This window comes from Coenobita brevimanus, chromosome 71 (genome assembly GCF_032717465.1).
Source record: "Coenobita brevimanus isolate Jiangsu-jjx chromosome 71, ASM3271746v2, whole genome shotgun sequence".
Taxonomy (NCBI): Eukaryota; Metazoa; Arthropoda; class Malacostraca; order Decapoda; family Coenobitidae; genus Coenobita; species Coenobita brevimanus.
This window is the reverse complement of record NC_137024.1, coordinates 31134891-31154138: the sequence shown is the minus strand read 5'-3', so window position 1 is coordinate 31154138 and position 19248 is coordinate 31134891. Positions and strand designations below refer to the sequence as shown.

Here is a 19248-nt window from a genome sequence, read left to right as displayed (position 1 = left end):
AGCCGGTACCCAAAACACCCGACTCCAAATCTGACTCCGTCTCCTTGATTTCTTGTTTGTCTTTCTCCGACCCCAACCCCTTAGAGTTTCTCTATAATAAATTCGCCATGATGACTTACACCAGATGTCATTCCATCACAACCATATGAATTGCCAGGCAGTTTAAACCCATGTCCTTAAGATTTGACTTCAGTGGTTGTAGCTACATTATGACAAAATGATAGTTTCTTAAATCTGCTGATCATGGTGTCTTTTGACATTCTGTTCTTGTCATTCTGTCGACAGATGGCAGGACCAATTTTTATGTTTAACATAAATGAAGAACGGGAAGACAACAAACAACTTGTAAATAAAGTGTGGAAGATAAGAGAAAAGAAAAAACTGCAGCAGCAACAAGAAATAAAACCGAAGGAGCTGTCATTTAAAAGGCAATAGCTCCACATTACATCTACATTGTTTAAAAATTTCTTTACTGGTGGTTGGAGTCCAGACTTTTTTACCGACTCCGTCTCCGACTCCTACTCCACAGCCTTGGTAGGAGCTACATTTTGAAGGTGAGAGGATACAAGGAGAATGCCAAATGTTCTCAGAAATAATAAGGGAACATATGGATATGATAACCAAACTTGAGAGGAAAATCAGTCCAATGACATGCCCTAATATAAAAGTTAAGGTTGAGAAATGTCTAAAAAAGTTAAAAAGTAGAAAAGTAGTTGGACTTGATGCACTGGAATCCAAAATATACAGTATAAGAAAGTGGCACATAGAGAGATACATATGCAGACACTGAATGTGTGAACAGTGAAATGGAAATAGTGGAAAACCCAGAAGAATGGAAAACATCTAGGACGATTGTGATCCCAAAGATGAAGAAGCCAACAGCAAAAGAGCTACAGCCAATTGCACTAACCAGTGTTTCATGAAAGTTGTCTATGTCATTAATTAGAGGTGAATTGTGGTAGGTGGGGGCGCTCACCATCCACTCACTCAGTGTAGTGCTGCTCTCAGGTGGCTGCCCTTTCCTCTCTTTCTTCTTTCATTCCTTCCTTCCTCTTATGTCCTTTTTTCTTTTGTTCTTTCCTCTTCCTTCTGTCTGCAGGTGACTCTACACTGAGTGACAAGCCAAATGGTTTCCTGTACACCAGGAAACCATTTATTATGCTGAGTGGTAACCATATAATCAAAGTATGGCACCTGGTGGTTTAGTAGGTAATTAAGGCACTCCAGTCGGATTGAGCCTGTGTAGGTGTATATCCAAGGGGTGGTTGGGGTTTATTGCTTACATACTGCCACTCAGGGATGAGTGAGGCTGGTCACTTTCAACCTCTAATTGTTTTGAAAAAATGTTCTCCTCAACTTGTCTCTGTCCTAGCTAAATTATTCAGACTATGCATACGTACTTCTTTATTCCCAAATTCATGGAAAGAAGCCAATATCCACCCAGTACCGAAGAAAGGAAGTTCGTCGGACCCCTCCAATTACAGACCAATAGCTGTCACATATTCTCTTGGTAAGGTATTTGAAACTTTAATTAATAAGCACATTGTTAAACATCTTGAATCCAACAACTTATTTAGTGATAGATAATATGGTTTTCGCCACGAAAGATCCACCATTGATATACTCAATCTCTTAACTCATACCATCCATCAGTCAATTGATCTTTTTGGAGAAACTCATGCAGTAGCTCTTGATATCTCTAAAGCTTTCGACAGAGTATGGCACCGTTCCCTGCTGTCCAAACTCCCTTGCTATGGACTAACGTCTTTTGTTCCTTTGATTTCTTCATATCTTAGTGACAAGAAAATAAGAGTAAAAGTAGATGATGTATATTCCAATTTCCACTTAGTTAATGCCGGTGTGCCGCAGGGATCAGTTCTGGCGCCAACCCTATTTCTGGTTCATATTAATGATCTCTTATCTGTCACCCACAATCCCATTCACTCATATGCAGATGACTCAACACTACATAGTTCATTCACACTCAGACATCCATTTACAAAGTCTAATATCTCTACCTCTCAACTCAGTACAGCCATCTCCATAAATCAAGATATATCTACTGTACAATCAGTGAATGGGGACAAAACAACCTTGTCTCTTGTAATGCTAGTAAAACTAAATATATACAGTTTACTAATAGACAGATATTGCCAGATTCGTACATTACCTTCATTGCTACTAATATTCCCATCTCCAAAAGTATTGAAATTCTTGGCGTCTCACTTAACAGTGCCCTCAGCTGGACCTCTCATGTCAGATCACTTGCTAAAACCGCCTCAAAGAAACTTGGATTATTTTACAGAGTCCATAACTTCTTCACCGATGAGCAGTTAGCTATAATTTATAAGAGTCATGTGTGCTCTCAGCTTGAATATTGCTTACCCTTGTGGAATGGTTGTGGAGAGGTTGCGTTAAGACAACTAGACAAAATTCAGAACAAAGCTGTTAGAATCATTAACAACCCTGCCATTACATATAAACTACCTCCCCTGCAAGTAAGAAGGAATGTTGACTCCCTTGCATTATTTTGCAGATATTTTTTTGGCAAATGTTCAGACGAAGTTGCGTCCATGATGCCACCTCTCCATACTTTCCCTTGTGCTACATGGGCATCTGGTAGCGCTCATGACTGGAATGTCACTCAGCCATATGGCAGAACTTCTGCCTATCAGAATTCTTTCATTCCTCGAACTGCATCTCTCTGGAACTTGCTTCTCCAGAGTTGTTTCCCTCCAAATTCCAACCCACAACTATTCAAGTCTAACTGTTACAGATATTTTATGAACAGAGGACACCAGTAATCTGGAGTATGGATTATTTTTTTTTTTACTCATTTGTTTTTCCTTCCTCCGTTCTGTTATTTATTAAAAAAAAATAAATAAAAAAAAAAAAATAAATAAATGTCAGGACCAACTTGCCTAGCGCCGGGCTCCTACATTCCTCATGGGGCAACACAGGATTAGATGATGTATGTATGAATTAGGACAACATTTGAAAGAGAATGAGAAGATACTGTACAAGATACACGAACTGGATTTACAACAGGAGGAATAGTTGAAGATAATGTAATAATTCTTTAGTATTGTACAGTATAGGGGAAAGTTATAAAAGAAGAAAATCACTAACTTTTTGACATCTCTAGGCTTTAATAAAGCATTTGGCATGCTAAAACATGATAATTTAGTAAGTACATTAAACATACTTCTCTCTCCCCGTTTCCTTTGTGCAGAGGAACAATTATACCTGATTTCCATTCCTCTGGAACCCTTCCCTCTTCCCAAGCCAATCTACACAACTTCCATATCCAGTCCACAACAATCTCACCCCCATACCTAAGCTTTTCACCACACACTCCATCAATTCCTGGGGCCTTTCCCAGCTTAATCTTCTTCATCGCTTCCACTACTTCCGACCTACTGATCTCTTCCTCCCTCCTCTCGTAAGATGCATTTATTGTTTCAAGCTGTGATTTTTGGAATGCATCCCAGTTTGATATTGAGGAGTTACTATGATGGTGGCAGGCTGGGATTGTAAGTAATGCTGTGTGTTGTGCAGGTACAAGCCACCCACCCAGGGGACACCCGGAGCACCTGGTGAGGACCCCACCACTGACTACATGAACGTCCTGGGTATGATCTTCAGCATGTGTGGCCTCATGATGCGAGTAGGTACCAGTAACCTGACCTTGAAATATTCACCACTTTCATGTCAACAATGTGATTCCTATAAATGGTTAACACCACTGTCACCATTTCCCTCACCATTTTGTACTGTACTTAGCAGTGGCAGTTTACAAGTACTGTACCGTCATCTTTATATAATCATTACTCCTACATCACCAGCACCTTCACCTTTTATAATTAGCACTATCATATCTCTAGGACGACCCTCACTTATGTATCGATACTTATTTCTGGGTGAAACTTGTTTATTTTAGCAGTAAATTACAGAACTTAAAAAAAATAGCCAGCATTTTTTAGCTATACATCTCAGAAATAGCCGGCAAGGTACAGGTTAATGACTAAAATAAGAGAGAGAGAGAGAGAGGTATGCATCAGGATGATAACAGTTGTACAAAAATCATTTATATCATACTTTGATGGATTTTCAGAGCGCTAGAATGGGAGAACAGTGGCATAAATGTAGATGGAGAAAACTTAAACCACTTCAGATTTGAAAATGACGTTGCCCTAATTTCAGAAACACCAGAGACAGTGGAAAAAATATTATATGACCTAAAAAGAAAAAGTCTTGAGGTAGGGCTAAAGACTACCAAAGTAAAAGTAAATGATGTTTAATTCAAATTGACCAAAGAGCATCTTCAAAATAATGAAATTCAGGGAGAATTTGAGTTCATTCATGTGAAGCAAACCCTAAAACTAACAAAAGACCATGAAAGCAAAATAAAAAGGCAAATTACCATTGGATGGAAAGTTTTTGGTAAGCATAGAGACTTCTTGAAAAATTGCTTGCCAGGTATGTATGAAATGAAAGGCGTATAAAGAATGCATAATCCCAGCTGTGACCTATAGATGTAAAGCCTGGAACTGGCAAAATCAGTGGAAAACAAACTAATCCACTCTCAGAGAGCAGTGTAAAGGTCGGTGTTGGGAATATCATTGAGAGACAGGGAGAGATCAGTTTCAGTGAGAGAGCAGACCAAAGTCAAAGACATTATAAATTATAAAAGAACAGAAGTGGAGATGAGATGCATGGACTGACTCACTGTCATTTTATTTCAACGACTTTTGTGGCCTTTCCTCTGATTTTCTTTCAGTTGAACACCACCTCTCTTCCTCTAAACCTCACCTCTTCCTCACTGAGACTCAGCTGTCTGCAGCATCTGATATCAAACTCTTCTCTGTATCCTCCTACTTTTCACACTTCAAAGTCAAGGGTGTTTGTTGTGTGTATGAACGCAACAGCATGTCTTGTTCTTGTGTTTCGGTACTTGAGTCCGCTTAATTCTCTACACTCAGGCTTCGGCTATTCTGTTATTCTTGGGCTAAATACAGTATATTTGTGCTGTGTATTTATCCCATAATTCTACCAGCTATGAAAAATTCTTTGACTGTCTTCTAAAATGGAACACATCCCTTCATTTTCTCCTCTCTCAGAAATCTCCATTCAGGGTGATTTCATTGTTCACCACCACCCTTGGATCTCCTCTCCATTTACCGATCCACCTGGCAAACAAGCCTACATCTTTTCACTCCTCACTGACCTAGAGCACTTGTACAGCATCCTACCGGTATCCCTGAACACCTAGGTTGGTGAGAGCTCCAGTGTAACTGTACTTGACCTTTCTCTTACAACTACTTCTTCTGCTTACTTGATTAGTCTTTTCTCCCCATTAGGCTCATCTAATTACAACCTTTTCACTTTAACCTGTCCTGTCTCTCCAGTAAGTTTTGTGGACCCTCACAAGAAGCAGCGGCTGTGGCACTTTAGAGTTACTGATTGGGAGTCCCTCAGGCAGTATTTCTTTGATTTTCCCTGGAATGATAGCCGTATTGCTTCCATGGTCGAGAGCCATCTGAGTGTGTTTTGTGCATTATGGGGGCTATTCTCTTGGGCATGGAAGTATACATTCCATTGGTTAAAACTCACTTGTTCTAATGCTGTCCACAAGGAGAAAGCCTACAGGAGGTACTGGGGCCAACCCATCCTTGAATCTCATCTCTGTGGCTCTACCTGGAACCATCCTGTCTGTTCTCCACCCTGCTAAGAATAATTTCATCCATACTAAATGTTCTGAACCGACTGACTCAGATTCGTACTTCTCTTTCAGGCACCTTGCCAAAAGCCATTCTAACAACTTTATTTTTCCTTCTTCCCTTCTCTTTTTGCTGTGATGGTTCTGTTGCTGTTTTTTTCTGCTGGTAAAGCAGAACTTTTTGCTCAGACTCGCTCCTCTAATTCCACCTTAGATGATTACAGCGCTGTCCCTCCATCTCTTCCCCCTGTGACTTCCGCATGACTGACATTAAAATATCTTCAGTTGATGTGCTTTCTGTCCTCACTGGCCCCAATACTAACAAGGCAAACGGGCCATATGGGGTCCCTCCTGTTGTCCTCAAGAATTGTTCTGCTGTGCTTACACCCTGCCTAGGTAAACTCTTTCTCCTTTGCCTGCCGACTTGTACCTTTCCTTCTTTCTGGAAGTTTGCTGTCATTCAGCCTGTCCCAAAGAAGGGTGACCATTCCCAGGCCCCTAACTGTTACCCAGTTACTTTAACATCCTGCTTTTCTAAAGTATTTGAGTCTCTTCTCAACAAAAAATTTATAAGCACCTTTTCTATCATAACCATCTTTCCAGTTACCAGTATGGTTTCCACCAGGGATGCATTATTGGTAATATTCTTACCTTCGTGTCAAACTCCTCGTCATCATTCTTTCAGGACTAGCAAAAGCTTTGGCATTGAACTTGGCATCAGAAAGGCCTTCGATGAAGCCTAATGTAAATCTTTTATTTCCGAACTGCCTTCTTATGGTTTTTATCCATCTATCTGTGGGTCCATTGTGATGTGGCAGGGGTAAAACCAGCCCTGCTGTCAGGCCTTGCTGCAGATGTCACTGATTGCACTGTGCAGTTGACCATCGTGCTGTGTGGTGAGGTGAGGATCTGTCCCTTCTTCCCCTGGGGCTAAGGTACAAATAAATGTTTGTGTGTGGATGAGTAAATTGGGAGTGTGTCGTCCTATCTCGGCGACCCCCTTTTCTTTGTGGGGAAGCAGCCTTGGTACATAGATAGATACAGTAGATCCATGCCTTTATATCTGGCTTCCTTTCTGTCATTCTATAGCTGCTGTTGTAGACAGCCACCGTTCTCAGAGGCTGTCAATAATGGTATTCCTCAAGGTTTTGTCCTATCACAAACTCTCTTCCATTTATTTGCTGATAACCTAAGCTGTAGATCTAACCCTATCAACTAATATGCTGATCACTCCACCCTTCACCCTTCCATTCACTTCTCGCAGCATCCATCTCAGCAGCTACTTCAACAAAAACACAATAGGGCTGTGGCACACTTAATGTCTGACATGGTTCATACCTCTGATTAGGGTTAAAGTAATTGTGTTGTCTTTAATGCATCAAAAATTCAGTTCTTACATCTTTTGACCTGTCAGAGTATCCTTTAATTTTTAACTATTCAACTTGATCATGCATCATCTTTGAATATAGTTGGGGTTTCATTCTCTGGTGATTTATCTTGGAAACACCATATTACCTCTCTTGTAAAGTTTGCTTCCAATAGTTTAGGTGTGCTCCCTACATACAGCTCTTCTCAACAAGGTGGAGTCAGAGGTTTTTTGTCTCATTAATTCATCTTCTACCGACTCCCTTCAGCCTCTGTCTCTTTCCTGTATTGTTGCACCATTATCCCTTTTCTGTCACTACTCTATAGGAACTTGCTTCTCAGAACTGTCTGCTTGCATTCCTCCACCACTATGACAGGCACGTAGCACCAATCTAACAAGTCAGCCGTGGAATCTCTCTCTCTCTCTCTCTCTCTCTAGCTTTTGGTTCATTATTCCTTGCATTAAAAAAATGTAGCAGTACTAAGAGATAACTGTTGGAGCAAGAGACTGACTGATTGGACCCCAAGAGATTGCAAGCTAAGTAGAAAAAGGTCAGATAGGAGGTGGAGAGATGAGATAGAAAAGTTTGCAGGAAACCCTGCAGGGATTGGCTCAGGCAAGGAATATGTAGAGAAGGTTGGGGGAGGCTTTTATTCAGCAGTGGACTTGCAATTGCTGCTGCTGCTGATGATGATGATATTTATCTGTCTAGAGTATGTGTCTGTTACAGTATTTATATGTTAATCTAATGCATATCCACTCACTCGATGTAGTGCAGCTTTGGGTGTCTGCCCTTTCCTCTCTTCCATCCTTCCTCTGCTGTCTTTCTTTCCTTCACTCTTTCCTCTTTCTTCAGCTTATGGATGACTCTACACTCCCTCTTCTGTCTTTCTTTCCTTCATTCTTTCCTCTTCCTTCAGTCTACGGATGACTCTACATTCTCTCTTCTGTCTTTCTTTCCTTCATTCTTTCCCCTTCCTTCATGCTATGGGTAACTCTACGCTGCATGACAAGCCAAATGGTTTCCTGTACACCAGGAAACCATTTAATATGCTGGGTGATAACCATATAAACAAATTATGGTGCCTGGTGGTTTAGTGGGTAATTAAGGTGCTCCAGTTGGATTGAGCCTGTGTAAGTGATTGGAGTTTATTGCTCATGTAATGCCACTCAGGGATGATTGAGGCTGGTCACTCTCTTAAATGTCAGGACCAGCTTGACTAGCCCCAGGTTCCTACGCTCTTCATGGGGCGACATAGGATTGGATGATGGATGGGTGTACAGTATACGGTATACTGTACAGTATACATTAGCCTATACGTAATATAAAAGTGATGGACATATTTTGTGTGTGTGAGATATTACTCTTAATATACTGTATGTGTCATTGCAGCTAAAGTGGTGTGCATGGGTGGCCCTGTACTGTTCGTGTATCAGCTTTGCCAATGCCCGGGTCAACGATGACACCAAACAGATGCTGAGCAGTTTCATGTGAGCATCACTTGGACTCAGTAGCAGCTTTGCAACTCATGTGGTTTTAGTTACCATCACCATTTAACCACCTGAATCCATGTGACATCCCCTTTTAGTTTATTCTTACTCTTAGGAGATTATTCAGTTTGGAAAGCCTCTCATAGTACTGTATGTGTATTCCCTACTGTTCAGAAAATCTGTCGAAGGGTGATTTATTCTTGCTGTCCTCACACTGTTTCACTCAATTGGATGGGTTATGTAAAGTCTTCATTAACCCCATCCATAGGAAAGGCAGTTTCTGAGATGAATAAAATTGTCAAAGTACCAAAAAAAAAAAAAAAAAAAAAATGTGATTCAGTGGGTTAAGGATGTTGTATGGGACGAATGTTAACCCCATCAGTCACATATGTTTTTTAAGTATATTATTATGTCCACCAGACAGTGGTTTTATTCAGATCAAGAGAGTCTTTTTTTTTATTGGAAGGGTTAGATGCAACCTTTCAATAACCCCTTCATGACTATGGGGTTTCCTAAGGTGAATGGAATCTTGAAAAAAAAAAATAAAAAAGTCAAGAAGTGGAGGAGTTTGTATGGGATAAATGTTTAAAATATTTTCTTCAGATATTCCATTGTGTGACCCGGATCTTTCTGAGGGGAATCAAGATGTTAAAGGTGCTGACTAACTTGCCTGTTGATAGTCCTCTTCATTTTGTATATACAGTAAGACCTCACTATAACGGACTAATTGGGGCCCAAACCATTCCGAAAAATTCGAAATTCCAATAAAAGCGACATCCGGACTTCCCCCTGCTAATCCAAACTTTTTCTGATATATCAGACATTAGTCCGGATCACGTGAATGTTTTTAAATTGTTATGACTACCATTGTGGTACTTTACTGTGTAATGAATTCACTACATTAATCAAATGGTATACTGTAATATAATATTACTGTACTGTACACTGATAAACATGTCTTTTGTTTACCTTATTATGGTGAACATAGCTGAAATGGTCAGGCAGTCCAGACTGTTTCTGGCTTTATCGGACTTTTTCCGATATATAGGAATTTAGTCCGGTAGCTCCTCGAGTCTGATAAAAACGAATTCCAGGCTACTGAAGTCCGTTATATCGAGGTTTTACTGTATTCTTTAACTCTAATTTCTGGATCAAATCCACTTCTTAGATAGCTGGAAATAGGGATTAAGTTGTAGGGACGGTACATGCTGTCGACTTTCTGTGTGTCTAGTTCTACTTTGATACAGTAATTCCTTTTTTCCTGTACTGTATCTTGATGTTATCCACTCCACTTGTTATTTTGAGGTGGGCATCTACAAATTTCAGGTGTTATCTATTGACTCAGTGTTAATAGCTCTCTTACTTTCATACTTAATTTGCTTTTGCAGAACCACACCCACTATATTCTCACTGCATGATAGTATTGTGATACCAACTCTAACATATGGAAGCAAAACTTGGACCTTGTTGGAAAGACAAGTCAGGAGTGAGAGCAGTAGAAATGAGTTATTTGAGAGGAGCATGTGGAGGTTTGTGGAGAGACTGACTGACAAATGAAGCGAAGAGCATGTGGTGTAGAAGTGGATGTGATAGAAAGCGTTAAGAGAAATGCATTGTGGTGGTTTGCCCATATGGAGAGGATGGAGAACGAGAGACTAATCAGGAGAGTGTATTAAATGAGATGGAGGGGGAGGCCAAGGTTGAGATGGAGGGATGGAGTAGAGAGATATATTTGGAATTTAGACACTCTGTTGAGACAAACAGTTATACATACTTATTTGTATACAGGTATATATATATATATATATATATATATATATATATATATGTGTGTGTGTGTGTGTGTGTATTACATTATTGAACATAGAAATTGAAAGTAATGCGAGTATAAGTGGCTGGGGAATGGCTGGGAGAAGGAGGGAGGTGAGAAGACAGGAAGAAATCAGTAGGATGGAAGTTGTGGAAGCAATGAAGCAACTCAAAATGAGGAAAGCCCCAGGAATTGATGGAGTGTGTGGTGAAATGCTGAAGCATGGGGGAGAGATAGTAGTAGAGTGGATGTGGAAGATATGCAGATTGGCCTGGGAGGAAGGTAGAGTCCCGGAGGATTGGAAGTCAGGTATAGCTATTCCCTTGTACAAAGGGAAATGGGAAAAAGAAGTGTGTGGTAATCATAAGGTCATTTGTCTTCTGAATGTAATAGGAAAAGTATACAGTAGGATACTTATTGACAGAGTTAGGGAAAGAACAGAGGAATTAGTTGGAGAAGAACAGGGAGGATTTAGCAAGGGAAGAGGTTGTGTAGATCAGATATTCATTTTTAGATCTTTAGTGGAAAAATTCCTAGAGAAGGGAAAGAAGTTGTATAAGGCCTTCATGGATTTGGAGAAAACATATGACAGGGTGGATAGACAAGGATTGTGGAAAGTATTAAGAATATATGGAGTAGATGGGAAGTTGTTGAATGTTGTGAAGAGTATGTATGATGGTGCTACGGCTGCAGTGTGTGTGGATGGTGAACTGAGTGAATTTTTCTCTTTGAAGGTTGGGTTGAAACAGGGATATGTCATGTCTCCATGGTTGTTCAGTCTGTACATGGATGTGGTAATAAAAGAGGTACAAGGTAGGGCAGTGGGTGTTGGAGTGGCCCTAGTGAGAGAGGGTAGTGTTTGGAAACTCCCTGTACTGTTGTTTGCAGATGACACTGTGTTGTTAAGTGAAGACGAAGGGGAGTTGCAAGGCTTGGTGGATGAGTTTGGGAGAGTGTGTGAGAAACGTTATCTAAAGGTGAATGTGGGGAAGAGTAAAGTGGTGGTCTTCGAGAGAGGTGAAATCAGTGAATGTTCATTGAGGTTGGATGGTGAGGAATGGAAAATGTGAGTACGTTTAAGTACTTGGGGATGAGTAAGGATGAAAGTTTGGAGGGTGAAGTTCTTGAAAGGGTACAACAAGGATGAAAGGTTGCTGGTATCTTGAAAGCAGTGATAAGAAACAGGGAAGTGAGCATGGAAGTGAAAAAGTTACTACATAACAGTATTGTGATACCAACTCTAACATATGGAAGTGAAGCTTGGACATTGTTGGAAGGACACAAGTCAAGAGTGAGAGCAGTGAAAATGAGTTATTGAAGAGGTACCTGTGGAGTCACATGGAAAGACAGGCTGACAAGTGAGGATATAAAGGAACTTTGTGGTGTGGATGTGGATGTGATAGTAAGCGTTAGGAGGAACACACTAAGGTGATTTGGCCACGTGGAGAGGATGGAGGGTGAAAGACTGGCGAAGAGAGTGTATGTGAGTGAGGTGGAGGGAGGGAGAGGGAGGGGGAGGCCGAGGATGAGATGGAGGGATGGAGTGGAGAGGTATATGAGAGAGGGGGATGTGAGCTGGGAGCAGGGCAGTGAAATGGCGGAGGACAGGGCGATGTGGAGGCAATTTGTTTCTGGCCACCTCATATGGGATTGGAGCCTCTGGATATGTTTATTCAGTTCCAGCGAACCTTTATACACCTTACATTTTTCTCATCATCCTGGCACATCTCCAAAACCCTTCCCATACCTGCAACACCACTGGTCAATACCTTGTAAGTTTTGAACATTTTCTCTTTTCCCTTTATTACAGTGTTGCACTCTGGAGACTTTTTGGTGTGTTCACCCTCATTGTTGCTGTTTGCTATGTTGGCTTTGTTTTCACTGTTGTGCTCAGCATTTTCTGTTGGGTTCATAAGTTTATTAACTTTCTTTTCTAATGCTTCTAGTTTTCTGCCCAGTTCTTTTATGTACATAATTAACTCACCATTTCCCTGTTGAGTGTTGTTGTCAGGTTGTGGTGTTATGAGGGATGGGGTAACCACGTGACTAGGATGTGGGAGTGAGGTGTGACCTATGCAGCTGGCAGGTGGGGCTATGTTGCCATCACACAGCTCGTCCTTGGGACCCCTCAAGGCATTCCCCAGGGGTGGCCACGCTGCCTCACCGCCTGCCTCATACATGTGAGGCCCTCCCACCCACGTCTGCCTCCCTGGTGCAGCCTGGGCCTGGCCGGGCTGTTTCACGTCGCCAGTGCCTCCATCCGTTGATTCTCTCCCTCCCCTTACCCTCTGCTCTGTTGTCCTCTCCTCCTGCCCCTCGGTCCCTTGTGCCAGATAATTTGGTTTTTTCGAACACGAGGAGACCTGGCAATGTGGTTCCCACCACAGTTACAGCACTGAGGTTTGACACATGTCCCCATCTTGATTTTCTCTCTTCATACGTTGGACTCGTGCTTCCTAGCACAGAATCTGCAGCGTGTGTCCTCTTGGCAGCGCCATGCCCTGTGTCCCCACCTGCTGCAGTGAAGACAAAATGCTGGTTCTTCAATATAGGGCCGTAAGCTTCTGTATCCAGCACCTGGAATAAAAACTTGTCTTGGGATGTCCTCTTTCATTAGGGCAATCACTTGGTTCTTCTCCTGTCCTTTGTGCATGTGCTGCTTGGCCCAGATAAACCTAGGGTCCAGGAGGAATTCTGGGTCTGGCATTAACCCTTAAACCGCGGGCTTGTTTTGCTTTGACTTGCGGCTCCCGCAGGCATATTCACGCTCCGACAGGCTCTCTAAAAATATTTGCCAAAAATCAGTTATTAGTCCTAGAATATTAAAATCACATATGCTAATGGCACATACCTTCAGCTTTCTCCTGGGGTGTTTGTTGAGCCTTCGTCGAGTACCGTAGGACTTGTGGAGACCTCTGAAGTTGGGTAATGAAGTCTCCACTTTACATTTCCCGACAACTCGTAATATGATTACCACAGCCTGATATTATCTCTAGAAACACTATTCTATGATTCTGAAATAGTTTGGAATCCATACTCCGAAAAAAAAAAAACACTGAAAGCAATGAAAATTACGAGGGCGTATGACCATCCCACTTCCGATCGTTCGCCGCTGGTGGTGTCATTTATTATTCATAAAAACACTCACAGTTTATATTTCTGTTACTATATAACACTTATATATATCTACAGTCTTTATCCATAAGTTTCCTTCAGTAATAGTAGTTTATTGTCACTGTAGGGATTCAAAATCTTTCAGTAAAATATGTAGCATTCACTTTCTCGTCCTGTATACTAGCATTGAGAGTGAATGTCACTTTCACCTTCACTCTCATAACTCATAGTTTTCATACATGCTAGAGTGAAACTTTCACTTTCATTACTCCTAGTATATATACTTGTATTCTTATAATACTACTCATTTACATTTCTATTTACGTTCTCTATTTTATTTACATTATTTACATTTCTATTTTATTTACACTGTGTTATGCACTGTCACTTGAAGTAACTTATAAAACTATTTTCCACTGTTCACTTATGTTTACCTTCATTGCTTTCACTTGCTATTTACACATTATTTACACATTATTTACAATTCCACATGCACTGTTTTACTCAACAGAAAGATCATAGTCACTCTCTTTCAATTGTCAGGCCTTTACCTCTTTCCACACGAGGTTTAGTAGGAGGTAAAGGTCACAGGGCCCTTTGCATGGGGCTAAAAAGCGGCGGAAGTTAGCAGGAGCGAATCCGACATACTTTCACCTTGAAAGACGACAGTGAACTGATAGTGGTGGCTTCCTGCCACCTGGCTAGGGTGAGTGCAATACTGCCAACTTCAGCCTTGTGAGACCTGCTAATATATAGCAATTAAATAATTGGCAGGAAACCAAGACAATACATAATAAATTAGGTAGTTCCAGGTGAATGTAAATATCACTTAGGCTTCTCCCTTCCTTTCTTATATATATTTTTATTACGAAAATAGATTATACAGCATATTTCAAGGGGAAATAAACAGCGAAAATTAGCGAACGAGTGCACATGAGGTGTTGTCAGGTGATAATTAGCCAATTCTAGGTGTATGGCACTCTCACTTACCTTATTTCTTTCTTGTATATATTATTTGGTATAAGAATAGGGCATAGGGCTTATTTCAATGGATGAAGTCAGTGAAAAATTCCAGGGAAGATTTACTTAGCGTAGCACGGCCGGGCAGGCGAGAGGATAGGGTAATGGAGGGGAGGTAGGGAGGGGAGTCAAGTACAGTGAGAAATGGCTAAATTGTCAACAATGGATGGGAGTACAGATGAGATTAGGAGTGCTGACTAGTGTTGGACATTGGCAGTACTGATAGATGATACAAACCACCACTTGAAAGCCCGGACGAATTCAAAATAACACAGAATCACAAAAGTGACGCCCCGCGGTATGATCCCTTGCTCCCAAGCGTCACAAAAGTGACGCCCCGCGGTTAAGGGGTTAAGGGATATCTGAACACGATGACCTTGGTGCATCACTCCCTTTCCTCCGGAACCTGCAGTGTCACACCTGCAAAACCAGTGGTGGTTGGCATCAGTGCCTCCTGACTCCCTACTGTGACATAGGGTCTCTGCCTACCTTCCTTAAAAAGGACCTTGAACCGTCCAGAGTAGTTTTGGGTGAAGTCAGGTCAGTGTTGGTGGGGAAGAGAAGCCTCACCCTATTCCTTGCAGTGGCCTCATCACTGTCCTGGCTATGCTTTGCTCCTGACCCATGTGGTGTGGTCGGCAGCACTCCAGCTGCCTTCCCTATATCACATGCCATAGTAACATCTCCCTCTATCCCACATGACTTATTCTTTACCTTTTTATGGTCCCTGTCCTCTTCTTCATCACTCACTTCCCTCTTGCTGCCACTTATCATCCTCTTTCTCTTCTCTCTGGTACTGATGACCTCCGTAAACCCAGTGTCCATATCTGTTCCTTCCTCATTGTCGTCCAAGGAGGCCTCCCTTGCCTGATTCATGGCCATGTTACTAGCCATTTCAGGGAACGTCGGTTTTGCAGCACATCCGATCAGTTTCAGTTCCGTTGTTAAATTACTCAGTGATGATGAGCTCTGAGAAACACGTCTGTCAGCCACGGAGGTAGGAAGGGAAGTGAAGTGAGAGATATATTGGGAGAGGGGGTGAAGGCAGTGAAATGGTGGGGGACAGGGCAGCATGGAGGCAGTTTGTTTGTGGCCACCTCTTACAGGATTAGGATGGCTGGCAATAGATAGATAAGTAGATAGGAAATGAGGACAAAGAAATATTAGGTGTTAACTGATGATATACGACTGTATCAACTGTAGTACTCTTAAACTTTCATTCTCTGTTTGGGGCCTCTGTACATCTTATTTCTATCCATCTGTTGCCTGACGCCTTAATCCTGTAAGGGGTAGCCACAAACAAATTGCCTCCATGTCGCCTTGTTTGCCGCCATTTCACTACCCTGCTGCCAGCTCACCTCCCCCCCCCCTCTCAAATATACCTCTCCACTCCATCCCTCCATCTCATCCTTGGCCTCCCCTTCCCTTTCCCCCCCACCACCTCACTCACATACACTTTCCTCTTCAGTTTCTTGCTCTCCATCCTCTCCACATGGCCAAACCACCTCAGTGGTGGTTAAAGATGCAGGCTGTTAATTTTTTTTTATACCATAATTCTTTTGTACCTTTATACCATGAGCTACCTATTTTTGGAGTCTGTGCACCTCATTTTGCTGGGTATGCCATTAATTGGCATCTCCCTCTCATGTGTTTCTCCTTTTTTGCTTTCTAAAGTCTACCTCACCCCAACCATAGGTGGAAAGAAGAGGCTGGGGTGATGAAATGATGATCATGATTGTGTGAAATGTGGGCCTGTAGATTTACTATCAGGATTTCAGGTTGATCTTAAAGACTCCGTATTACTACAGGATGCTTTTCTGGGAGGCTGGGATGATGATATGATGATCATGATTGTATGAGATGTGGGCCTGTAGATTTACTATCAGGATTTCAGGTTGATCTTAAAGACTCCGTATTACCACAGGATGCTTTTTTGGGAGCTTTGATGTTACACCCACAGTATTTAGTTGAACACTAACTCTCGTATAAAATTTCAGGGCACAAGTAGAGAGTTTCCTTTGTGTGTGTTGCCCAGTGTCACAACTACGCTGTTTACAGGTAGAACTGTCTGTCCATCAGAATTTGTACGAGGTGTGGTGGCCTCAGACTGACTCAGGGAGTCCACAGATGCCTCCGCAACAAAACATCTGGTTGCATATGCATACAATTGTAATCATGATGGTGTTGGTGGCGGTGGTGATAATGATGATTATAATGAATAAGATAGATGATAATAATGATTACTTTTTCCTCAGGCTGTCGATCTCAGCGGTTGTGATGTCATACCTGCAGAACCCGCAGCCCATGACACCTCCATGGTCCAATATATAGACACTGCTGCTAGTCTTATCATCATCTGGGGACGAAATCACAAATGTATTTATGATGAATTTCATGTCATAACTCACGGTCCATGACACCCCTGTGTTTCAGTTTGTTGTCTCAGTACCATCAAGGGAGGAATTCTTAAACATATTTACAATCAGTTCACTCCTTTAACTTAAACGATTTTGCAAGTAGAACTAAGAGATATGGGAAGATTCCTTCCCACAGTAGCAGCTATAACTACTGTAATTTTCCTCTCATATATAAGATTTGTTTTTATATGAGGAATAAGAGACATGGTCTGCAGTTCTCTTTCCTAGCCCATTCTGCAGAAACAAGGAATTATTGTGACTTGAAATTAATCACATGTTTGTTTGTGAATCTTTCCCTCTGTATATTGTTATTTACACCTTAGCACCTTCAGCCCCAGGATGTAGGTTTACATTTTATTCTTGGTACTTCCAGACAGTATCCTGTTAAGAAGGGATTGATGTAGGCTGTAACAAACATATCCACTTTGAAAAGTGTCTCTTGGGCTAAATATAAGCATCTGAAGGTTTCAAGAATAAAATGAAATTAAGCAGGACCTCAGGTAGTGCAATTTGCCATGCTGTATAAAACCATACTGTAAAGTTTCTCTCTCTCTCTCTCTCTCTCTCTCTCTCTCTCTCTCTCTCTAACACACACACACACACACACACACAACTCACTTTGAAGCCATCTACTGTACAGCCACTTGGAATGACATTAGGCTTGGTTTGAGCTGAGCATGATGTAGCAAGGGACTGCACAACCCCTGAAGCAGTAGCATCACTCACAAGAAGACCCACAATTTTACTAATTGCACTAGTCATATAGGAGAAATGAAACAATGCATAATCTGAGGGACCACCATATGTCCATAGAGTGTACTTTTTAAGAACAGCAGCTTTCTAAAAACTGATGTACAGTGCTGTAATGTGTTATGGTCATCATATAAAGTCCATTTTTGTAACTTTTAATGTGTAATGTACAAGGTTGATTTTTTTCTTCCCATCTGGTGTAAAATACTGTTAAGGATTAATTTAACTTGCAGTATGTGCTAGGCATTGTATGATGTGGTTGATGCCAGAAATTCCCTTCCTTTTTCTCTAGGTTAACTGTTTTTTATTGAAGCCAAGAGGATGTTAAATACTTATACAGTACTTGATTATTTTAAAAAATGAAAAATAAATCATAATTTTGCTACCTTTAGTTAAAGTGGCAATTTCTTTTAATTCAATCTCTGTCTATATTGTTGTGCTACATTAGGTGGCATTTTGTTGCCTGCTTGTGGCTGTGAGAATAACACATTACTCTAGTGTAGTTCTGTTATCAGTTTCCTTAAGTCTTTCATTCCATATACTGTACTGTACAGTGTTGTCTTTTCGATGAATTGTAATTGTATAAGGATCACAGATTGGGAAATTTTACCCTTACCTTTTATATCAGGTCAGGAACTAAACAGAATTTATATATCTGTTCATTAGGTTACATATTGATATCACTGTCTGTTCTGAAGGAACATTGTAGTTATTATTATTATTATTTTTTTTTTTCACTACTGCAGATTATCAGTAATACATTTCAGCTGTAACTGAACTTTTTGAAAAATATGAAAAAGCTGAAATTTTTAATATGCTTTGGCACTCAGTATAGGGACACGGTTACAAATTATTACAGCAATCTTCAGTAATATAGAAATGTTTCACATCAATATTTTGTATGGAGAGTTAGCAGAACACAGTATTGCCATGACGGGTAATGATTATGATTTTTCTTGTTATTGTTGCATAATCTTAGATGTTTCTTCACTTTTGTGATTTAAGCAGGAAAACTGCTTTGGCTAATCAAATGGCGTTGCTGTGACCTTGTTGCAGTGTAGCAAAGTATTTGTGTAATCATTTTTTTACTGAGCTACTTTTACTACTATATGTATTTCAGGTAAGAGATTTTACAACAGACAAAGTTTTTTTATCCTTTACAAGACCAGTGTGTGACGCTAAATTCTTTGTTGTATGACATTGAAAGTTTAAGAGTATTAATCAAGATGCTTTGTTTGTGTAAAGTACATAATGATAAATAAAACTGCATTACATAATGATAAATAAAATGATTAAAGGTACTTTAAAAAGTGAAAAAACAACACACAGAGCAACATTTTAAGTATTTGTAGGTGTCTGATTCAGCTATTTTTGTGCATTCCAATAAACATAAAATTTAACTGACAGTGATAATTACCAGCACACACAATGTGTGATCAACATTTGATGTGGGTATCCCATCATAGCCTCACAGTTTACCAATACTGGAATGAATAAAACTACAAAAAAGATTACTGGTATTCACAATTTTGCAAAAAATGAAGAAAGCTATCTTGTACAG

The 19248-nt window shown here is 40.7% G+C and overlaps 1 protein-coding gene across 2 annotated transcripts in view; it reads left to right on the top strand.

Moving 5' to 3' along the window:
- Nucleotides 1–19011, top strand: part of LOC145406870 (PAT complex subunit Asterix) — a 33359-nt gene extending 14348 nt beyond the window's left edge. For both annotated transcript variants that reach the window (XM_080277985.1, XM_080277984.1), the window contains 3 exons: nt 3559–3667; nt 8479–8576; nt 16776–19011. In XM_080277985.1, the coding sequence (XP_080134111.1) occupies nt 3559–3667; nt 8479–8576; nt 16776–16851 (283 nt within the window). In that variant the 3' untranslated portion in view covers nt 16852–19011. The remainder of the gene's footprint in view (nt 1–3558; nt 3668–8478; nt 8577–16775) is intronic.
- The last annotated feature ends 237 nt before the right edge of the window (nt 19012–19248 follow it).